The sequence below is a fragment of the Aquila chrysaetos genome, chromosome 22 (assembly GCF_900496995.4).
Source record: "Aquila chrysaetos chrysaetos chromosome 22, bAquChr1.4, whole genome shotgun sequence".
In the NCBI taxonomy this organism is placed as follows: Eukaryota; Metazoa; Chordata; class Aves; order Accipitriformes; family Accipitridae; genus Aquila; species Aquila chrysaetos.
The window spans coordinates 21,638,711-21,660,225 of NC_044025.1; the positions used below are offsets into that span (position 1 = coordinate 21,638,711).

The following is a 21,515-nucleotide window of genomic DNA, read 5'->3' on the forward strand; positions in this document are numbered from 1 at the left end:
GTGGAAATGTAGTGTCTCTTCCCCCAAAGACAGTGCTAGTGACCTAAGATTACAGTGATGTCCCTTCAAATGTCAGAAAGATTTACAACACTTTCTGTTTACAAGGCAACAGCGAATGTGGCAGTTTTTTCAATGCTCTGCTCTGAACCGCATCCTGCCTCCTGATGGCAATGTCCCTTTTCACAAGCCTTTCATAATTGATCTGGGGAGCAAACGAAATCATTTACTCTTTGAAAGGATCCAATCATGGGTATTCTTTATTTCCTCTGAAAATATAATGGGACTTTTTTTTTAAAAGGAAAATACTGTCCACCACATATTCAGCACTTTTAAAACTTGATTTCTAAAGAATACAAAAGATCAGTGCCAGTCCGCCAAGACCGTTTATCTGGGCACGTTGTTTCTTCAGCTAATGCAAACTAAAGCATAATGGCGTCATGGATTTAGAGTGTTCTGAGTTTAATTGGCCTCTTATCTCTGCCTGGCTCTTGCCTGCCAGTGTCGCTGCTTTAGGCTCTCGCCCAAACCACGTTTCCAGCTGGTAGCTAAGGCGAGTGGTTTATTCACTGGGAAAAAAAAACAAAAACCAAAACAAAGCTTCGGTCAGGTTCAGCAAAAAGATTTCGACTGCATAAACAACCACAAGGCAAGATACTGAGAAACAGCAAATAAGCGTAAAAGGTTTTTTTAAAAAAAAAAACGGGAGCGTGACCGCAGGTGACCCCCCACCCACACGGGTGTCCTGGACCAAGTGGGAGATGCGCCGGGCACCCATGGCCCCGTGCTCGGGGGCACGGGAGGGTCCGACCCAAACCCGGCGGCTCTGGGTTGCGCTGCGACCGCCCGGGCGCCTCCGTGTCCCGCTGCCCTCCCGCGCGTGTGCCGCTTCGCGCAGAGCACGGACTGCGGCACCGCGGGTGAGCGCACCGCACCGCACCGCACCGCACCCCTTCCTCTGCCCCTTCCCTCCCACCCTGCTCTCGGCTCTTCCAGCCCAGCCAGAGCAGGCTCTCACCCCCGCCCCAGGCTCCCCTTACCAAATTCTCTCTTTGGTCTTCTCACACATTTTCCCTCTTCTCCTAAGCAGGATTCCCTAAAAGAGCTTTAATGACCTGCTGCCTCCCAAACCTTCCCATGGTTTAGGGTGCTGCTCAGCTGCTGAGCAGGAGAGGGTCAGAGCTTCAGCTGGAACCAAGAGTTCGCCCGGGAAAACGTCCCTCGTGCCGCAGACCAACGGCCGTGCCGTGTCCGGCACCAGCAGAGCAGGGGCTGCAGCGGGACGTCAGGGGCTGCTCCATCTCCTCCAGAAAAGGGACTGTACGATGCAGAAAGGGAAATGCAAACGGCCAGCCTGGGCTCTGCCCATCTCTGCACCCCGGGGACTCGCCGTGCCAGAGTCCCAGCTGGGTGCCAAATATCACAGCTGGGGGAGGCTGCGAGTTCTGCACTGGGCTCCTTTCCCTGGAGGGCGAGCACGCTTCCAGCTGCAAAGGTAACTAGAAGTGGTTTTCCCCAAGGCCCCATTATCACTCCAAATAAGGCAACTGATTAATATTAAAGCAGATAAGTGCTCTAAATCTTGCCACTCTTACTGAAATGTTTGTCCCATTAGTGAGACAAACATGAAACAGCATTCACAAAACAAGAAATAAACACAGCAAAAAATAACGCGGCCCTGAAAGCTGGGAACAAAGAGTTTAAAACAACGGGTTTGGATCACGGCAAACTATCATGAATTTAATTAATTTGTGTACCCAGAGCTCATCAGGATGGAAACAAGTGTCAGGTCTGGGGAGGGCAAACTTCTAGATGTGCTTTACTTTGAACAGCAAAACCGCTGCCGCATCGGCAAGGCAGGGCTCCCGCAGCAGCAGCGCCCAGCCCTCGGACAGCACGTTTTGTCATCGCCGTGTCGAACAACGACGGGGCCACAGCGATTCCTTATCCCTGTGCTGGTTCCTCCCTCCTGGTCTGGGTTTACTCCCCGCTCTTCTACTACTCGGTCCAACGCATGATCCAGCCTCGTTTCTCACGGGGCGATTTTGTGTCAAGCTTTGTTTTCGCACCTTCGGTTCCTCTCTGCTCCCGACTCCCAGAGCTCCCCCTCCACTGCCACCGCAGGGCTTCAGCTTCCCCAGCCCGACAGTTTGCTTACCCACCCGCTGCCTTGCACGGCGTTCAAGGCGTTTGCTCCGTCTTGCTGCTGCCCCAGGGGAAGTGGGACGGCTGCTGGGTAACCAGTCCCATGGCATCACTGCACAAGATTGACTTCAGCTTCACATCTGCAATACACTGGGTTTCAGTTTTAAAAACAAACCAAAGCAGCCCATTAAATTCAGACACTGGTTTTGTTGCAGTTAAGTATCTATAGCAGAAACCTGTTCATAGTGTCGGAGCTAACTGTTCGATTTTCTGCTGTAATAAAACGTGTGCCATGGTGCTGGGTGAGCAGAGCTGTGCGTATGTCATGGCAAGGAAATGTTCAGAAGCTCACAGGCTTTTTTCAGCTGATTCTCCCAAACCACAGCCAGGAGCCAGGGTGGGATGTTTGAGACCTGTGCGTATTTACAGTAAATAGACGAGAAACGACGACTCATCGGCCGCTGGAGAAGGGAAGCAGACAGCTGACAGAAAATGCAGCAGGGGATCAAGAGGCAGCTTTGACAGCAGGACAGCTCAGCCCCGAGAACGCGCCCCGGTGCCTCAAGCAGAGCGGACTTGTAGGTGACTGAAGTTGCTCGTGTGCTGCTGCGTCAGGAGCGTGAGCACCATCTCAGCCCAGCCCCGCTACCCTTGGGAGTTTGTTCCTTTTACCTGTTACCTCCTCAGATGCCCTACTGCCTTCAAAAGCCAGCGCCAGGTTCTCGGTCCCCCTCCTCTCCCTTCAGCTCCCACACACCATACTTGCGGGGCTTTGCCGAGTGCTTTCGCAGGCACAGCCGTGCCCAGCACCCGAGGGGCGACCAAGCCCCCGCGTCCCCACTTCAGCATCTCCCCGTGCCCGGCCGGGCGGCTGGAGGCTCTCCCCGGGCGCCGGGGACGCGGCCGTCCAGGCACCGGCAGCCCATCTTCAGGGGTCCAAAGCTCACTGAAAGGCAGCCAGGTTTAGGCTCCCGAGGCACTCGAGAGGCTTCGAAAACTTTGCTCCATTAGGCTGATCACAGCCGGAAAAACCTGAAAAGGCAACTGTCGATAAATGCTGCACATCAGGATGAATTAACTTCCCGTGTATAACAAAGTGTTTTCATAAGGCTTTTCTAAAAGAGCCACAGAAAGTTCAGCACTGGGGTAGAATGAAACCCAGCAAGATGACAAACATCTCGAGACGAACAGGATGGACACACCAACTGTTTTTATACGTATTCTAGAAACAGGGAAATGAATTCTGGCTGACATCTGGCAGACAACATTCTTCTATCACAGATAAGAGTTCGACACTAGACAAAGAAGATGACCCTTTAATGGAAATGTTCATGGATGAGCTTTAATGGGACTCTACAATACAACAATTAAGAGAATGAAATACTGATTTTCTTAATTTTTAGATTTAACTTTGCTACAATTAAAGAAGTGTGTATTAACTAGTTTCATAAAACAATCTTAAAAACAGTATTTCCTTTTCATTCACCATCCTGTTATTTAGAAAAAGAGACTGGCAGGACTTCTGGGAACACTGATTTCTAAAGGCCAACTTTGTCAACACTCCCACTGTCCAGGTCCCAGGAAGAATACTATGGGTAAGTCAAATCATCATTTAAACCATCACAACTGCAGTCGGTGAACTTTTTAAACATCTGAACAATTACCTAAAACTTACAAATAGGGAGGTTTCTCTTTTTTTTTTGAGCAATTCATGGATTCTCTTACTGCCTAGAGATCAGTGTAGCAAGACACACTGTCTTACAGATGGTCTGAGAGGGGACATCAGATCTGGTCAGTTTATTTTCTGTATCTGAAAACATTTATCTTCATCTTGGTACGACAATGTATATTAGGAAGAAACATACAGACATAGAGCAAAAAAAAAAAAAAAAAGGCAAGTTGTTTCTGAAAAAAATTAGATGGGTGAAGTTAATTGCCCACTGGGATTGACCTGAATGTTCGATACTGTGCCACCGCACCCGCTCCCCGGGGAACGTGCCCATCACATCCCCGTGTCCCGGTCACTCACTTCACAGCGCCTTGAGGGACTCCGTCCGCCCTGCCGACAAGAGCTCCTCAGACCACTCTCTGACCGGGGGCTGCTCCCGGGGAAAAGCAGGAACGCCTTTTAGCAGCGGGATGACTTAAGCTCCAACGCAGGACACAGCACCCGAAGATCTTCAAAACAAAAGCTACTTGCAGCTGCCGGTTTGCGGCTGGAGCGGGGTCGTTCCCCTGCCCAGCGGGGCTGTTCTCCAGCAGACCAGGGCAGACGTGAGCCCCGGGGGACGAGCCCAGGGGGTCCGGCCGCCTCCAGCGAGGGCCAGGTGATTCCACCACCCTGACCTTACTCCCTGGCCTCACAAAAAGCACCCTGCTCCCAGGAGAAGTCTTAACCCTTCTCTTTCTGGCACCTACCAGTAAGCAGATGGGCAACTCAGGCTTTGAAGAAGAGACTGGATTTTACTGAACTTTCATTATTCACACACTACTTCTACTTTGGGAGTGGGGGAGGACGCAAATGCTTCCCATCCTAATTCCAAAATCGAGTGATGCAAGAATAAAAATGCTAGTCCTAAAAATGTACATAGCAGTTCAAATAGAAGTAATGTGATAATTTCCTCAGGCACACAAAGCAGCAACTCAATAAAAATAAATATGCTAATGAATGTATTTAGTCTTGGCCATTACATTTCATAAATATTTACTGTTCAGTACTCAGAGTCCAAATTCACAAGAATCAGTTAATAACCAAAATAAGAAAGATGAAGGAAAGTATTTTATTCCACTAGGCCAATACAAAATACAGTCATTTCCTACGGACCGTGCCATGGCTCTCTCATCATAAGGTATGGGCTAGCTGTAAACCTACAGCACCAGCCACGGAAGCAAAGGTTCATGGATTCACAGTACGGGAGAGCTGGCGCGTGGCCACAGTCTGTGGCTGGGCTGTTTAGTAGTACACTCATTTAGCTTCAGAATACGATACTTGAGACCATTAAATATTGAAATAAGCAGGCCCGCAGCACTCAGGCATAGCATAAGGAAGAGTCCACCGAGAGTTTACATCACATTTGAGAAAATAAAGCACAACCCACCCTGAAAAATGCAAAGCCGATCATTTTGCTTTAGGGCAATCAAATAACTGGTTCAAATCTCCACAAAGAACAAACACAGACTTTAATGGGGCTATTTGTAAAGTGTGGTATTACCCTAACTCAGTAAAGGGTATCAAAGACAGTTTTGTGCTTATCTGAATTTTAAATGAAAAGTTTAAAATAAAACTATCCTGATGCTGTGTGTGGAACAAAAGGAAGAGAAGCGTATGAGACACTCTTTGTCAGGAACTTTACTTGCACTTTATCAATTCCCCTCTGGGTTTCTTCTTCTTCTATTCAGAAGCAATACAAGAGAAATACTTTCTGAAAGAATTCAAATATATGCAAAACTTGTATTGAGGCATGTCTTCACAGCTGAAAATAATCGTGCTGGCAGGGGTATAATAACCAAATATTTCCAACACAGCAATCAGAACTGGGAACAGTAACCCTACTCAGCTGCTACAGTTGAGCTTCTTTTCTGTAGAATGAAGCCTCTACCCCACAGAATCAAGCTGTGAAATAAACAGCGCACGGGGTGTGCTTGCCCCTCCCTTGACAAGACACAAAGCAACGGGTTGACTAGGCAAGGGTGGCTTCACGGCAACAAGGGCTATTTTTGTTTTGTTGCTCTATGTTCCCTTACCGAATTCGCAGTCTCTAGAGATTATAGCACCAATTCACAGCAAGATGCTGTTTCCAAGCTTACACTTGTTCCTCCCTGATTTTCACAATCAACGTTCCCTTAAGTAGTAGAATTCCTTAATCTTTTGTAAAAGATTTGCAGTCTGTGGTCTTCTTTTCTTCTAGCTGTGCATATTAAATGCTCTTTCCTCAATAAAATGGTACCAGTAAAGTTCAGACAACAGCCATGGAATTCCAATGGCAATGAAGATATGCTGTTCCAAGGAAACTCTACGCAAATACATTTCCTCCTGCAAAAGCAGAGAAAATAGATTTTAGAAGAAATTTATTAGGAGGTACTCAACAGTCATTTGCTCTTGTTCTGAAGCTAATTTAAGAGTTGACCAAATCTTCCCTTCACAGAAAACCCTTTTCAGTAAAAATCCTTAGATAGAACCAACGTCTTATTTTACTAGGACTATCGCGCTCATGATATATTAACAGAGAGGAGAGGATAAAATACAGGATGCAGAAGTCATCTTCATCAACATACTATTCAGAAACTCCGGAATAGTATTGAGCCTAACACTGCAGTAAATCATTATTTTTCTTCAAAGTTCCTCAAAAGTTGCATGCTATTTGTAACGGACAAAAAACCCAACATTTATTTGTAGAACTACAAGGAGCACAATGTGCGATAGGTATCACAAACCCTGAACAATTTTTCTTATCTGTAAATGGATGTTGTACTTACAGCTGCTCATTGAGAGCACGATCACTCACACTGCTCCTGAAGAAGTGTCTCCATTATTTTAATACCCTGGAAAAAAAGCACAAATAAATGCCAGTTCTACACACAACTTAAGTATTTCATACATTAGAAAGGGCACCCCGTAAAGCCTTAAAAAAAAGAAATTGCATTTTATGGTCCCACACTAACTCAGTGCAGTCCTCCCCACTGCCCGGGAGGCACAAGGAGTGCTTATGGCATAGGCTGCTCAGGGGGACCCTGGAGAGGACAAAACCCTTCGCAGCTTGCGACCTCTTCCAGGTCAAGGCTGCAGAAGCCAGGGCACTTAATCAGGTCACGCATTTTATTCTAGTTCTGCCACTGCTCTGCTTGGACCAAGCCACTTCTCATCCCTGCACCTTGGTATATCCCCCTTTAAAATTGGAATACCATCACTCGTGTTCTTCGCAAGCAATTGGGTGTGCGAGGATGAAGGCTCCCCATAAAAGCCCCTGTGATTATTTCTATAATGAAGGAAAGTAATATTGAAATGAAGGAAAAAAATGCCATCAGAGGGCCACGAGGGTGAGTATTTCTTCTCCAGGATTGATCTGCGAAGGAAGGAGGAACTACCAAACAATGAACTATTAATTAAAGCAAAATGTAGGTTGAATCTAGGGGTTCTGTTTGTCTGGGGGGTTCACTGCAGACGAGCCCTGGGCGCTCACCGACCGGCAGCAGCTGCGCAGGTGCAAACCACTGAACTACCCAGAGCAGGGCAGCGTCTGAAAAAGGGGGGGAAACTTTCGACCAAGTGCTCTTCCCACGTCAGGGCTACAGACTGCTCCACAGCCAGATGCTTCGCTCTTTTGAAATTCATTTAAGTTCAAGGTTCAGTACAAAGTGAGAGGAGCAGCTTCCTATTTGGTGAAAAGCAAAACCCACTCACTTTAGATAAGAAAATCTACAACATCCCTCCCTCTTCCACTTTTTGGCTCTGCCTGTGTACTGAAATTTGCCAACCCTACCTCTAATGTTTGGTCAGATCTTGTGGACTGAAGTAAGCTTGGAGCTTAGCTATAACCTGTGTGGGGCTAAGGCTTACCCTAGCATGCTCTCTGTTTGTCAAGATAAAAGAAAAAGGGTTTACTCAGTTTGAGTCACTGTGAGAGGAGGTAAAAAAAGACAATTAACTTTAACAAATAGGTCAAGAGAATTTCTTTTCACATCTCTACAAAAAAAAGGACAAGATATTTTATATCTATGAAGAACAGTTCATCTTCCATGCTTATTCTTTGTAGAAGACAATAAGCTGACTACCTTAGTCTAACAGTCTAAATTGGACATGCCACTGTTTACAGATTGAAGCACTAATTGACATAAGTGAAGACTCAGAGGTTTGCCTAGGGAATTTAAAAATGTTACTTATTGAATCAATTATGTTCACAGTGTGACAACTGCTTTTTCTTTTATTTGTCCTCATAGTACTGCAGACTTTTACACAAAATGGTGTTGAGGAAGAAAAGAGGAACTAGAGGGGACTCCATTAATTTAATAAAATACGAAAGGGTAGGTACAAGTCACTACCCAGTACCTCTTCAGCAACGAACAACTAAATCAAAACCTAATCAATATATTCCTTTCAACTGAAGTTCAAACACTTAAATCTCAGTCCCAGGAGATCAGGCTTAAAGGCGCTAAATTTACACTGCTTAGAGTGCACTGATGCACTTGAAATGCAGAACAAAACATCACCTACCCATTAAACTCTGCACCTCTACAGCTGTAGCTTAAAAGCTTCTCTGACAGACAAGCCATAGAACAGTTTTATTTTTCAAAGGTGCAGGTACTCTGCTACTGTAAGAAGCTATCCTGCCATAAGTGTTTACGTACAGTCCTTATCGGTGTTAACACCCCAAGGCACTCACAGGGATGGGAGCCCAGCAGATTCCCAGTTCAGGAACGCCTACGGGTGACCCCTCCAGCGAGTGTCACTTTGTCACCACAGCCAGTACACTGAAACCACAGAGGGCACACTGACCCAGCAGCAGGGTGACTGGATAACGAGGGAAATGCAAAATGGCAGTCTAAGGAGTTTCCAGCACCACAGACTCATTGAGCATGTGTATTTGGAATATCTGCCAGGAGCCAGACCGGCCTCCCAGCTGATAGGGACAGAGAGAATACATCACGTCTGTAACACACTCCACATCTTTACTGAACACTGTAAGTTTTAAGTAAGAGGTTAAGTGATGTACAGGAAAGTATAAATGGCCTGTTTGACGAAGGCAACGCATACTGCAGTGCATACCTCATTTCCATTGCCGGTACAAAAGCAGGGTAACATTTTAACAGACTAGCAGAAAATTTTATGCTGTCTCTGAAAAGAGCACCTAATACTTTTAATTCGTTTTGTAACCATAACAAAACATTTTTCAGTTAAATATTTGTTATTTGAGCTCAGTTCCATCATTTAACAAACACTACATCATGGCCTTTAATTTCCATCTCCTTATATATTCAAGTCAAGCAAAAGGAACCTAAAAAAGAAACCAAGAAGTGGAAATGACAGAAAAGTTGCAACATTTAAGAGGCAACGGATAAAACACCTACCAACATAACAAAAGTTTCTTGCTACAAATGCTCCCTTATTGTGTTGCCTTAAAATCGCTCACAACTTTGTCATCTGTACTGCTTCACACTGGCAGAGATCATCAAAACTTTGACATGTACAAACGAATCAGGCCACTTTTTAAACAAGTTTTAAAAACTCACACACACAAAGGCTGACTTTAGGGGCCACCACTACCCCTCCTGCACTGGAAGCTTCTCCCAGACTTTGCTTGAAGACTATGGAGCATCCTTTCCCCCCTCCAAAGGAAGACAGGCTCTCACCAATAGACCCAGAACAGGCCATGCTGGTAACTGGGATTTACCAGCATGCCTGCTCAGACTTTTGAATTATTCAGGAGGAAAGTTTTATTGGCAATAATGTGGGTTCACATCATTCATTAATACCTTTTCTGAAGAGCTAAGAAAAAAATAATCATAAATGCTGTAATTTCCACACAAATGCACTATGACTTCTACAAACAAAAGCAGAGCAGGAGAACTTTATCTCCTATATTTTTGTTCAGAGTTGGAATAAAATAAGAGAAATGTAACAAACATGAGGAGCCAGAAAATGTCACCGTCATTGTGCTAGGCATTAAAAAACCCCTACCCACAGAATAGGCTCATATCTTAGTTACAAAAATAATGATTAAAAAGATCAGTGCCTTTGGTGTCCACGAATAGTTTCACGAATAGTAACTTTTCCCTCTCTTTCTGTAAAATAAAGGTATTTAATATGGACTGTGTGAATATAAGAGCTTTATTGCAGTCATTCACAAGATTTAATATTCATGCAGTATTTTCTCCTACTCTTCACGTAGCCCATCCCCTACTCCATTTCCTCTGCCCCCTCACACTGCTGCCTCCCACTGTTCCCTTATTCCCTTATCTCATCTGAGCCTCTCCAAACAGATGGATGGAGAAGTGCAGTGCTATCAGGATCGAGGAGATAAAGCAGGAATCATGGTTTGGCTTTGAAAGTAACATCCTTACGTATTCCAACCAATTATGCCAGGTGCAAGAAAAGCAATGCCTTCTTTGTCAGGCCATTAGGAAGGATGCAGATCAGGTACTAGAAGATAGGAAGTAAACGGAAGCCTGGAGAACATTTATCAAGCAATGTCATTCATGCAACATACATATTAAAACTTTAAATATCATCTTTGTATTGCCATTTATTACATCTGGGTAAAATGTGCCTCAAAACTACTCTATGGCCAAGCCACAAAAGGAACCCTATCTAACAGCTTAGAAGAAATGAAATGCATAGATACAGCTGCTGCCTCAGGGAGATGGATGTTTTGGAGGTGGGAGGAAAAACCAGGCAAGACTGTACATTTATACCAGATCTGGTGCGCTTGTATTTTTCTTTTTCACAAATCTGCAGACATAGCCAAAATTGCTGAAGGATTTCTAATGCAACATTGTAGAGATACTGTGAGCTAGTTTGTTTTATCCGCTAGCTCTGCGCTGTCATAAGCCTGCAAGACACGTTTCATTGCTCACAGTCATTGCTTACACTAGCATAGCTGTCTACTTCTCTCTCTTTTTTTTTTATTTTAAAGCCACAACAAAAAGGTCTTATAGTTATCAAGAATAAGCAAATGAATAAATGGCTGTGCCTTTTGAAATACATTTCCATCTGCAGTTCTTGGGGCGCAGATTCCAAAATCCGCTTCTGAAGGACGAATGAGAGGCTGGGGCTGTGAGCCCCTGCGCCAGCAGAGAGGAGAGTGTCCGAAGGGACTGCGGGTGCTGCCCAGGTTCCACGCTCCAACACCCACTGACTTCAGTAGGAGAAAAGACAGGACACTGCTAAGGCCACTTAAAAACCAAACCAAACAAAAAAAAACCAAAAACAAAAAACCCCAACAAACAACAAACTTCAACAGTATTAACCACTTGGTCCCTGTGAATAATTAAAGAATGGCGTAAGGCATGATCTGAACTGTGGACATCTAAGTTCATCTGAAAAACAAATTTCTCCATTAGATAACTAAAAACTTATAAACAATGCTAAATATAGATTCATTACAGTCTTGCAGTACACAAGATTCATGAGCCCAGCCATGAAAATGTCATGTTTTCAGGCACATACATATGCCTTCATTCATCTGAAACAAGATACAAACTGGAGGGGGGAAAAAAGAAGAAAAAAAAAAAAACCCACACAAAAAACCTCTCTACTTTCTCATTAAAAAGGTTTAATTAAATATTCCTTCCTTCTCCTTCTTGCTCCTTTTTCAGCAGGTGTAAATTTTAAACAGTCTGCACAGTACAACGTGAACCCCCAAATCTCTTGAAGGCACAAACTTCCAGAGGACAAGACTTCCACGCAACTTCATTTCCCAGTAAATGCTTCAGGAGACGTTGCTGTTAAACCTAGTTTATCAATATGACATGACTCCCCGAAACGAAAGGCCTTTGAACACTAACTCCCTTGGGATGCTCTGCTGGATAGCTTTTATCCTCTTTCATAATTCTTACTGAAAGACAGAACTATTGAAATATACAGAACTGCTACAGGGAGATCGACTGTGGCTATTGTAAATACATCAAGCTGCCAAAAAAAAAAAAAAAATTAAAAAAAAAATAATCTAACAGCACTGGAGAAAAATGTGTGACATGATATAAATTCGTGTTGACTACTTTTCACTATTTCAGTGTAAAGGTGCTATAGAACCACAAATTATTATTACAGTATTAGCTGGTACAATGAGGTATTAGGAAGAAGAACTGTTTCAATGCCTGGGGGAAATCAGGAATAAGAATGAATTACAGAAACTGATACAGTCATACATGCCGTGTTGTAAAGTGTATTTGAAATAAAACTATTAGCATAATAAAACTAAATCCATTTTTGTTCTGCTTATTCTCTGTAGACAAAAGAAAAGTTCAAATATTTTTTCAACAATTAAAAGATGTAAAGAATCCAGACTTAAAACATCAATTTAATTTTGAGCCCAGATGATCTGGTGATTTGAAAAAATTTAGAATACAATTCAGGGAAGAAATTCAAGCAGTAAGTTACTTACCTTCCTCACACCTTGCTTTAAAAACGATTGAGCAAAAGCTTCCAACACACAGTTGAGCAAACCTGCCCCCGTGACTGATATTCTGCCTTTTTGTGTGAAGTCTGTCCTAAGAAACAGGAACATAACACCCTGTTATTTTTCTGTCTACTTAGTAAACATGAAGTGTAAACTCTACCTTAGAAAGTTAGTGTTTGATACCCGAGTAAGGTTTTCATCTCTTACATTCACATATTTTGTATGACAATCTCAAAGGCAAACGTAGCGAGATACAGGAACATCAGCGTAACGAGAGGTTTGTAACGACCATCTCCCGCGGTCAGTGCTGCTCAAGTCCAGTTGGGCTCTGCTTCAGCAAAGACACGCACTTACTGGAGGAGCCTCAAGAGCAGCAACACAGAGAGCGGTCTGGAGGGGACACAGCAGCCGCCAACTGCAGACCCAGTGAAATACGCCTGTACGACTTTAGAGAGTCCTCGGGACGTCATCCCGCCCACGCCAGACGGAGGCAGTGGTAACCGCGAGGAGAGGACTCCCCACTCCTCTCCCCACGGCACGCACGCGAACCCGGCACCACCGATGCCCTCGGCGGGCCACGACCGTTTATGATTTCTGTCAATGCAATTCGGCAAGAAGACAAATGCGCGGAGTTCAAGTGAAGGAGCTGGAGAACGTGAGCAGTTCCCCCCAACCACAGGATGGATGCCAGCAGTAAAAATCCACCACTGAACTCAGCTGCTCCGGTTGGGATTTATTTATTCGTTTTGCAGTTTCACCATTGTAGGGACAAAAAAGGGAGGCTCAAGGAAAATATTGATCTCTGATTGATTTCCGTAGCACACAGCTGGCAATGCCGCATCATTACAACACAGTCACAGGGAGAAGTCTATTAATGAGATCCAACTACTAAATTATTGACTAGTTAAGTACGGCAAATTTGGTCTAATTGTTTTCATGATGGGAGTTTAATTAAAGTGTCTTTAGTATAAGAAGTCTAGCAATATTCTTGTTCAGACAGCGTCAGGGAGAGTTTCCAAAGCCTGCACAGCTTTCAAAATTAAATTAAAAGTTACATCCAATGCAAGGCTCTTCAGAAGAGGGAGCTTTTGTACGGGAGATCTTTTTAATTCCCATCTCCAGCTGACAAGCACTGCTCATGCATCAGATGCATCTCTCCACATCAGGCAGACATCATCTCACCCTGCACCCAGCATGCTGCAAGAGCCTGCAGCTCCCTTGGGCTGTATGAAATGAGGGAAAGCGCCGGGAAATAAAGGGAATCTGATGGCAATTGAGGGATACAAAATGAAAAAGCAAGAAAATGGTCCTGGTGGGGAGGGGGAAAGCAGGCAAACCAAAACACAGAGGGATGGCAAATGACACCAGAGACAAAATTCAAGCTACGCAGGGATTCTCCACTGCAGAAGACAGGTATAACCTGCCCAGACACATGGAAATTTGCCAGTGCACAACTTCAAAGCCTGCGGCTCTGCCTGCGGCCAGGCCTTGCCCACATGGACTAACTGGCTTTCTTTGGACTTTAGACATCAAGACGAGATGCTTGTCTGTAACACCAATTAAATCATAGAAACCAAACAAAAAGTGTCATTAAGGAATTCAGCCAAGAGGATAACATAGGTGCTTTCTGGCCTCTGAATACACAGATATGCCCCATCATGCCTTTTTCAATGGTTTATAATTTATTTATGGTAATGTTTGTTTGCTTCTAGATCTTTTCAGACACTTTTATGCTCTGCTTGGAAGCACCCACAATAATTCACTTTGCAAGAATATGTAGCAGTTGGCATCACCGCATTCACATTTATTTAGGACAAAATAACCACCTAACATTAAGAGGAAGAACTACACTGTGGTTAAATTGACTGTTTGGGACTAAGCAAGCATCATTTCAATTGCCCCAGTTCCATTAGGGACATCAGGAAGGCTGCAGCCTCCCCTCCCTGACTTGCGGTTCTCTAGCTGAAAATAAGAAAGGATGTAACTGCCAATCTCAAACTGGGTAAACTAATCCACGTCCTATGGATGAGGTTCTGCTAAACGTCTAAGGCCCCGGTCCCAGCAGGGACTGGATTCACGGTTTGATTTTCTACAGCATATTGGTCTACAAAGTAGCTGGGCTGAAGTCAGCACAGACAGTTATAACTTCATCTGACAGGGCTAGAAATATTCTGGATTCCCACTAGCATCCTCCCACCACACGTGCCCGGGACAGAGCAGCAGCTCTGTCACTAACCCCACTGGCAAGAGATCTCCTTGCAGAGGCACAGAGCAGGGCTGCGGGGGCTGCGGCTGTAACGCACCCCTGGGAGAGCCTGCGGAGCAGCCTGGGCCCACCTCCCCAACCACCAGCTCCCTGCTGGGTCGGGAGCAGGCAGCGCCCGGCGCGGAGCCCATCGCGCACCCGGGAGGTGCGGGGAGAGGCGAAGGCAGTCGACCTGCTCGGGCGGCTGATCCGAGATGCAAGCCAGCAAAGTGGCACTCTGCTTTAATTTATCAGCATCCTTAACAATGTCGTGTTAAAGCTGATTAAACAAACAAACAGCCTGCTACAACACATGCACGGTGCCTGACTGAGGAGCAGAATTTCCTCATTCTCTTCACGCTTTTAGTGCCCTGAAGAGTTTCAGGAGGTTGCTATTGAAATCTGCCCAGCAGTGCTTAGTAGGGGAGAAAGACAAGTTTCTGTCTGTACTCAGATTACCATCACTCTCATAATGTTGTTCTCTCTTTAGGTGCATAACATACAGTTTTCCCACTAATCAGGATCACTTGAGTCTCCTCATTGTGTGTTTTCTTATTTCTCTCCAGTGCAATAGTATACTGCTAACGTTACGCCCTTTACATAATTCCTTCATCTATTCAAATGTAAACGTCACTGTACATATACTACATGCAGCTGAAATTTCACGCCTGTTTTGCCAGCCAGCATTTGTTAGATCCGATTACCTCCATAAGACTCCTGAGGAGGTGACAGTGGTGTGCGCAGACACCCAGGTATCCTTGAACCTACCTGGCCAGGGCAGCACGGCTGAGGTCCGCAGGCTCCTGCAGCTACATGTTGCAGCTGCTAACCTGCATCGGCACCCACGGTACATCCAGAGGCTTGAAAGCCTGTGTAAAGGAACCTGCTGAGGCTGCAATCACACTCTGGCAGCCCAGCTACAGCTCTGCCTTCCCAAATGCCACAGCATGCTTTAACGTAAGAATGAGCAGTGGTGACATCGAGCTCGGACAACTCCCCTGCACAAGCCTGCAGAAGCAGAAGCAGCACGCTGAGGACAGTGTCCTTCCTAAACTGGAACTGAAAAGCCTTGAAAACAGGGCGTGAGTGAGCGACCAGTTGCAGTAGTTAAGAGTTTCTACACCAACAGGACCAACATCTATTGTTGCAATGCAACTCTGATGCAGAGGAAGTCTCAGTAAGGACAGAGGGTCCCAGCAAACTTTTGAAACAAAACAGTTTAAAAAGCCAGAGGAACATGGCCTCAAACAGAAACTTCCCAGCATAGGGGTTTTCAAAAATGCCTAAGCCACAAAGTGTTTAATTTCATCTGAAGTTGGTAGGTTTTTTTCTTAAGCATCCTTAGAGCTTTCCGAAGTCACATGGACCTTACTGGACAACCCTGCCACGCTTCCCAGGGAACATCATAAAGCAAAAGTAACGACTAATTACAAGAGACATCAGAACAAAGTAAGAATTAATGGGGGTGACATCACCTGGAAATAAATCTTTTTTTAAGACAGTCACATTATTACATACCTGCTCATTTCAGTGTTACAGGAATTAGAAATTCCCCTCTGATCCTGCCATAAATGTGCATAAAGACATTTTGAGGCTCCACTCTGTACAAACACAAGTGCATGTTCTCCCAGGCAAAGTCCCACAGCAGCTTACATCTCCGGGCACAGCAGGCCAAACACCGGAGAAAGAAAATTGTTTGGGAACAAGTATGCTCCATGCCAATGGCTGGCAAGCAGGAGGGAGCTGATAATTTTTAAACTGCTGTCCAAGCATCTGTTGGTAGACACGAGAGCAAAATGAACACTCTGGCTATGCCTGCTGTGCAGGAACAGCGGGGCAGCCTTCTATGACTGCAGAGCAGCACACAGAAAATTAATTTCCAGCAATTATTTGTGCTCTGGCCAGAGAACCTAACCTCGCATCTGAACAAGCCAGAGGAAAGCTACAGGACATCTACAGCTGCTGCTTCAAATGCATTCAAGACATACCAAAGAAATTATTATTCAGACCCCTCCCATTCCAAGCATTCAAAAGGCAACAGAAAACCTGTTTTCAGGGCCATGGGCCTGCAGTAGCAGCCCTGAGCCGGCACACGGGCACTGCTACACCCAGAGGCCAGCACTCACCAGTTTGGATTCTCCAAGCTCTCTCTGAAGACAGACTCCTCGCTCAGAGACGCATACTGTGTCCACGTAAGACAATGAGTTTTCATAGCCATATTTCTTTTCTGCATATTAAGCCAAGATTCCTCTTCCAAGTAGATGTCAGGCACTTTTAAGACACTGACCTGGGAAATAGAAGAATTATAGCTTTAAAAAAAAAAAAAAAAAATAGAAGAAGGGGTAGAATCACTTCTCAGTATTTTCGAAGTTATCACTAACCTCAGACGACAGGACTGAGGATTCAGGAAGAGGGCACATCAGCTGTCATTAGCCCAAATGAGAACACTCAACTTCCTCAGCAGCTACTAAAGGCCATGCAAACACTCCAAGATTTAGGGAAGTTGCTCAGTCCCCAGCCGGACTTCCAAGACCACTGCAGGCCAACTTACCTGCATCACTTCATGCTTCCTGTCTCGCTGCTGACAGCTAATTTGTGACAACAAAGGACGAGGGAAGCCCCTTCCAAACAGTTACATGCAAGGCAGCCAAACCCGCCAGCTAATCCGTGAGGGCAGGAGAAAGGCTTGCACCCCTGCAGGCTCCTGCTGCCAGGCGCAGCAGCTGATGTCCTGCTCCAGCTCCTTTCTCCCAGGAGGTCTCCTCCTCTGAGAGCCCACTTGTCAACCTGAGTGACCTTGATCTAGCAAGCGTGGGCCAAAGAAGGGATGAAAGGGATGAAAATCTCACCATTGGTTTATTTACATTCTGCCTGTATAGGGCAATGATATGTTCTCCTTGGCAGGTGAGGCTTGGAAGAGACAAACACATGTTTAGAGGCAAAAACATACAGAATCGTCAGCACCAGGAAGAGTACATGCATACTTTTAACCATGCAGGCTGTGGAACAGTACAGTTATTTAATCGTGCATGAATGTAAATGTACTTTTCTGTATACAGACTATCTGCTCCAAGATACTCTGCAAAAAAGCCAAATAATAAATTAAGGCTAATTCTCCTTCCATAACAAACTTGGAAGAAAGGACTGTCGCTAAAAGAGACACAGGAGAGAGACACTAAGGGATTGCACAACCCAGGTCCTTACGCCTTCTACGGCCTTGTCTCATCTTCTTTATAGGGACTCTACGATGCCATATTTAACTTCCGACATGCTATAGGCACATTAAGTATTATTTTAAATCCCGCTGAATTCACTTACAGAATGGTTTTGGGAGAGATTACAGCCCAATGTGTTCACGAGCCATGGATCAGACATCCAAAATACCTGAGCTCAGCTTAGAAATAACTACCCAGTGTTTATTACCAGCTGCCACCTTCTCGCTCAGATCCACAAGACTGGGCTTTTATAAAAATACCATCTATCACACAACAATCGGGGGCATTGACAGCAATAAGATTGTTATATTGGGGTGGGGGGAATGGCTTTACTTTCACTGTGGCCCAGGTAACATTTTAAAACATCTTTACTTTTTCCAGGTACAAAAGCTAAAAGCCCACCAGTGCGTGTAAAACAACCACCAGCACCAGTTACATCTTAGCGTGCTCAAGGCTACAATTTTGTCCGTTCAAGGTAAATATAAAATCAGTTCCTAGAGAATTTTTTTCTTTTCACTTCTCTTAAAAGTAACTTTTCTAATTTAAAAAGAAATCATTAGGAAATGTGATCCTTTTAAACAAGATAAACCACAGTGAAGCATTAAGGTTTTACAACTTGACTAAGTTTCTCTAAGTAGTTACCTTTCTTAAAATTTCAGGAATCACATTCTGGCACATTGCAATTCTCCTCCGGTAAATAATCCCCGTAGACAAATCTGATGATAAAAGAAAATCAGAAGGGAAGAGTTACAGCAGCAAATATTACCTTTTTTTTTTTTTTAATAAAAACAAAGTAGTTGGAAGACTTCACAGCACAGCAAATGTGCAAGCAGAAATGCTGGCAAATTAACAGAGCATTGCGGGGAGGGGCCGGTTTTGGGGTTCTTTTAAGTATAACCCAGTACTTCTGCTGCTTTGCCAGACAGAAGGCTGTAAATAAGACTGCTATGGGCATTTTGCACTTTGCCTTAGGAGGACGGCATCTGCATCCATCACTGCAATCCAGACCCCCCTTATCCAGGGTGTGGTACAAACATTTTACTGGCATTTATAGTGGTGCTGCTGGGTAGCAAAGCACCGCAGGCAGTGCTGGTGCCAGTGCCAGGCTGCGTGGGTGCACGCAGGACTCCCTCCTGCAGCCCGGGCAGGGTCTGGCAGGACCCACTGGAGAACCCTGCTCCTGGTGGCACCGGGTGGACAATGACTGGGGCGAGAGAAAAGCTCGGACGACTGAGCTGCCAGACCAACGTGCAGACTTAAGCTTTAGTTATTTCTACCCCCACCCTACTTTATATTCTCAGGCTTATTTTCTGGGCAAACACACTGTGTATGAGATTTACAGAACAGTCCTGTCTCATCACACGTTTATTTTTGTATTGAGTTGGACCCAGTGACAAGGACAAAACTATCTATTAGGAAACAAATTACAGTTATTTAGTGTCTCAGAAAAATGGTTGGCTTTTAGAATCACTTTGCCTTTTAATATTTAATGACCCGGATCAAGAACAGAACGCTACCGAATGAGAAGCCAACTGGCAGGCAGCCCAGGTTAAAGACTTCTCCGGGATAAAAGAGTACCTTCTCGAACAGTTGCATTTGGTGGGATCTGTGAAATGAAAACTTCATGGGGTTTGGTTTTCAGAACTCTAACAAACACATCATATTAATAACACGAAGCACCTCCGTGCAACACAGAGCAGAAAAGCATTCTCTGGAAAGAATGGTTTACTGCATTTGAACAAAACAGCAACAGCAGCACTAATGCTTGGCTTTCTTGAATCTCAGGACAACCTCACTAACAACTTGCTCAGAAAGAGATCATAAGCCTGGAATTAAGAGCCACCATTAAACCCAAGCTGCAAGACAGAAGACATCTCTAAATGTATGATAAAGAATTTAGGGGCTAAAACTTTAGGGATTAAAGCATTTGGGACTAAAAATTTAAAGTCTGTAAATTCTTATTTCATCCCAAATGAGTATTTGATCACAGTTCCCATATCAGGAAGAACGGTAGTTGTTTCCACACAAAGTCCTGTGGTACTTGTTTCCCACATGGTGGCATAACTGTTTAATACATCCTCCGCGCAGACACATTACTTTAAGTGCCGAATTGCAAGCATTTCCTGCAAGCTCAGCAACTGGAAAATAAAAATCCACGTGGTATCAGCAGACCTGATCTGACAACTGTGCTCTGACCCAAGCAGATTTATTTTCCTGTCAATATGATTGGGAAATGGTAACATCTGATTTTTGGCATTTCAGGAATTCTGAATGATAAAGCGAGAGACTGAGGATCTGTGATCGTTTTCTCACTGTCAGCATCCTACAAGGCCACCGCGCAAGACTCCAATTCCTGGAACTACCTCCTCATCTGGGAAGTGAAACAGCAAGTGATCCCTCCGAAGGCAGGGATCATGAAAGCCAAGTAGTGCAATGCCTGTGGAGCGCCCGAGGCTCGATCCACACAGCTCACTGTGCTTCCTTCCAGGGGCCTTACTTCTGATCCATACAGCACTGCGGATGGAAACCATCACAGAAACACCAAGGAACTGTACAACAAAAGAACGTGCTACAGAGAAACCAGGCATAACGTGTCTAATGGCCTCGGAATAAGCTGAAAATTTAAATACTTGATGCAGTTAAAACACACGCTTTGTGGGGAGAGGGGGTAATATTTTCTTGGTCTTGTTTATACAATGTCCAGCACGCAGGAATCCCAGGCATGTCTGCAGTGCCCGGTTTCTATTGAAATACAACTATTACAGAATTAATTTTAAAGGTTATGAAAAATTTTAATTACCTCTGCAAGAAAAGTCAGGCAGCTTACCTGTTTTCTCTTCCACTGTCTCTACAGCTGTGATGTGTTTCTCCATGGGACTGGGATACTGGGAGAAAAATGCATAGGGTAAAGATTACCACTCCTCACATGGGTAAAAGAAAATTGCTAGCTGTCACCTGTCGAGTCAGAAGCAGTTTCATAGCTTCTCTCAACAGGTACGAGCTGCCTGTTATTAACAATCTGCAGTCTCTGTTCAAGTTAGCAGAAAGGAAGAATTTAGTAAGATAGCTTAGTAAGTAAGATTAGAAAACAAACAGAAAACGCACAATACGGCTATGAGAAAAATCGCTTGAAGGGGAGATGCTAGCTTTGGCTGCAGCATACAGACATCTTCCACACACCCTCCATACCACAGAAACAAAGACACGAGCTCTTGACCCACATCACATTTTTCAAATGAGGACTAAGCAGAGCTTTCAGCAGCGTGGCAGCTCCACGGGCCAAAGCCCCCTGCGCTGCACTCCGCAGAGAACAACGGCATCCCGAGTTTCTGCAGCAAGCAAGCTCCTTCTCACTGCCGCTAAGCACGTTCCGCCATGCAACCTATTTCCTCAAGCAAAAAGCTGGAAAGGTACGGTGCAGCGTCACCCGAACGCAGACTCTGGTACGTAGCATTCCACTGTCCTGCAAAAGCTGCTAGAAGAGTGTGACAGCGCGATGTCACTTCAGATTGCAGTGTGGGTCCAGCCTGGTGAGAGGGCACGCTCTTCTGCTCAGGGGCTGGCCTGCAGCAAGGATAAGGTATTGCTACTGCCTGTTCCTGCTCTGGGTAACCTCATTTTCCTTAGGCTGTACAGACAAGTCATTTCAAGGCTGGAAGAAAGAGATTCTTATTCCAAGACCCCCACTGAAAAGGCATTCTGCCAAAATTGTATAGGTTGCCTGTAGGGCAACATCCTATATAAGAAATGTATGCGTAAGAACAGGACTTCTAAGGATGAATAGTCTATTTGGGAACT

General features: G+C 44.8%; 1 protein-coding gene across 9 annotated transcripts in view; it reads right to left on the reverse strand.

The window, feature by feature from the left end:
- Positions 1–239: 239 nt before the first annotated feature.
- The window catches only part of PRELID2 (PRELI domain containing 2), a 28,399-nt gene continuing 7,123 nt past the window's right edge, over positions 240–21,515 (reverse strand). For 6 of the 9 annotated variants that reach the window (XM_041119363.1, XM_041119360.1, XM_041119364.1 and 3 more), the window contains 5 exons: positions 20,545–20,602; positions 18,360–18,433; positions 16,629–16,789; positions 12,243–12,348; positions 10,286–10,994 (listed from right to left, as the gene is read on the reverse strand). In XM_041119363.1, coding sequence (XP_040975297.1) covers positions 10,767–10,994; positions 12,243–12,348; positions 16,629–16,789; positions 18,360–18,433; positions 20,545–20,602 — 627 coding nt within the window. In that variant the 3' untranslated portion in view covers positions 10,286–10,766. Of the gene's footprint in view, positions 567–2,155; positions 6,176–6,618; positions 6,685–10,285; positions 10,995–12,242; positions 12,349–16,628; positions 16,790–18,359; positions 18,434–19,234; positions 19,324–20,080; positions 20,493–20,544; positions 20,603–21,515 lie in introns of those variants that run through there. The other 3 variants (XM_029998499.2, XM_029998497.2, XM_041119362.1) reach the window with 2 other exon arrangements.